The sequence below is a fragment of the Gracilinanus agilis genome, chromosome 2, assembly GCF_016433145.1.
Source record: "Gracilinanus agilis isolate LMUSP501 chromosome 2, AgileGrace, whole genome shotgun sequence".
NCBI classification, from domain to species: Eukaryota; Metazoa; Chordata; class Mammalia; order Didelphimorphia; family Didelphidae; genus Gracilinanus; species Gracilinanus agilis.
Window position 1 is genome coordinate 527,122,599 of NC_058131.1, and position 2,476 is coordinate 527,125,074.

The 2,476-nt window shown below is 46.8% G+C and overlaps 1 protein-coding gene across 1 annotated transcript in view; it reads left to right on the top strand.

Annotated features, from left to right (window-relative positions):
- The first annotated feature begins 1,041 nt into the window (after positions 1–1,041).
- The window catches only part of PLA2G4D (phospholipase A2 group IVD), a 37,642-nt gene continuing 36,207 nt past the window's right edge, over positions 1,042–2,476 (top strand). The window contains exon 1 of the mRNA XM_044660022.1: positions 1,042–1,086. Coding sequence (XP_044515957.1) covers positions 1,042–1,086 — 45 coding nt within the window. The remainder of the gene's footprint in view (positions 1,087–2,476) is intronic.

A 2,476-nucleotide genomic window follows, 5' to 3' on the forward strand; every position in this document is an offset into this window, starting at 1 on the left:
GAGCTAATTCTGGGGGTCTATAAGTTTTCACTCCTTCTGAGGTGGTAAGATCTAAGGAGGGGCATGGTTACTATTCTCCTGGCCTGTGAGTGACTACAAGTACTCTTTTCTATCCTGGAATTGTGACCCAGATCTGCCCTCCCTTATGGCCTCATGTTCTAGTGTGCTAGTGCGCTTCCTCACCCTGAGACTGCTACCCAAAACTGCACATGGGCAGTGCAACAGAGTTCCTAAGAACCATAGAGAGAGAGGGTCATTTTTAGGTCCTTATATTTGGGTCACCATTCATCTGGATTCTTGAGAACTAAAGGTTCATTTAGGACTGATCCAGACCCTCTGGACCACAACTTACAAGGACAGTCCCTCTGAGGGAATTCAAGATAGACTGGCCCCCATGGGACCAAACCCAAGAGGACAGTGGAGTTAGAACGTTAAAAAACTACTCTTTATTGACTGTATTAATCACCACATTCAGGAAGAGGGCTAAATAGCCACTTGGTCACTAGTTGGATAAAATAGCCAAGGTCTGGGTTCCCCACTGGTCTGAGGGCAATCATGATTGTGGGTTTCCTCATTGAGACTTAGGGCATAGAGATGCCCAGAGTGGCTCACATCAGGAGCCTCAGTTTAGGATGTTGCTTCAGAGACTGGTACCAGAATGATCTTTACCCTCTAGCTCACCTTAGTTTCTGGCCTTTCCTCCCTTCCTTCTAGGATACCCAGTGTAGATAGTTTTTTTGACAGTATATATCTCCCTTGTCAACTCAGTCTTGGAAGTGGGGCCCCACCCTGGTGCCCTAGGGTGGTACCTCGCAATGCAGGGTAAATGTAGTGAAGCAAGGGGAAAGGCTCTCAAATATGGGAGTCACCCAAAGGGTGGAGCCTCAAACCTGTTTATAGGACTCCTGGTCCACGGAGGCCATCAGATTAAAGGTTCCATCCCTACCTGGGCTGTCACAGCCTGCCACACACTTGGGGAGCAGCTATCCTTGTCAGGAGCTGATTGAGGAGTGGCTTCAGAGGCAGAGGGATTATTATGCCATGGAGAGCCTGGTGTCTGAGGGTCTGCCCTGCTATCCTCACCAGGTAACAGTGCCTCCGAGCTCACGGACAGACCCTGGGTGGTTCTGGAAGTCTGGACTCAGCTTAGACTGGGGAAAATTTCCAGCTAGCCTAGAGAAAGCAGGTCATGTGTCCTTGGCTAGGCTAAGGGCAGGTGCAGGATGTGAGACACTCTTCTCTGGCCTGGCTTGGGCACAGTCAATTGCCCGAGGGAAAATGTCCAGAGAGACTGTGATACTTTAGTGAGAGGAAAAGAGGCAGATACCAGCTATGAGTTACCCAGGAGTCTTTCTTCATTAGAAGTTGTCTGACAGCACATTCATGCTGAGATGCCTCCTACCTGCTGGAGAAAATTGGGAGGATTTGCCTCAGGGTGGGAGTTCCTGGTCAGGTGATCAGCCTCTCCCACTGGGGTAGATTGGGCAATAGGCCATAGCTCAAGGGTCATTCTAGGCATCTCACGTTGCCACGTGGTTCTATATGATATTAAATGTTAGTCACTCTAGCATGGAGTAGTGGACAGTGCTTGACTTGGGGACAGGGAGCTGCTGTTCAGTTGTTTTTTAGTTGTGTTTTATTCTTCACAATTCCATTTGGGGTTTTCTTGGCAAAAATACTGGAGTGGTTGACCATTTCCTTCTCCAGCTCATTTGACAGATAAGGAAACTGAGACAAACAAGGTTAAGTAATTTGCCCAGAGTCACACAGCTGGATTTGAACCGTCTTCCTGATTGCAGTCCTGGCACTCTATCCACTGCACTGCTCAGTTGCCAAAGGAGTCAGGGACACCTTGGTTCAAATCCTACTTCTGACACTTAGCAGCAAATAATTATGGACAAGTCAATCTCTCTGAGATTTTTTCCTTATTTGTGAAATGGAGATAATAATAATAATACTTGTAACACCTTCCTTATAAGGGTATTATGAAGTTGCAATAAGAAAATGTGTATAAGACATTTTGCAAACTTTATAAAGCAAATTATCCAGCTCTGTTATCACTATAATGAATGGAATTGAAGCCAGAGTGCCAGGGGAGAAAACCCTATGGCTCCCCATGCTGCTGCTTATGTCAGGTCTCACTTCCTTGTGGGAAAACCCTGCCATCTACCTCCCTGACCGTTCCAAACCCTGACCAGGTGATGGGCAAGCAAACCCAAATGGTTTAATTAGATGGCCTCAGAATGCAAGATATGTGACCCTATCTGTGAAATCATTAATAATGGCAGCCTGATTAATTTCTCAATACTGCCCTCTTTTTCTTGCTTTCTCTCTTCCTCTGTCTTTGTCTCTGTGACTCTCTGTCTCCTCTGTGTGTGTGTCTTTCTCTTTCTCTCTCTGTCTCTGTGTCTCTGTCTCTTCTCTCTCTCTGTGCCTCTCTCCTCTCTGTCTCTGTGTCTCTGTCTCCTTCCTTCCT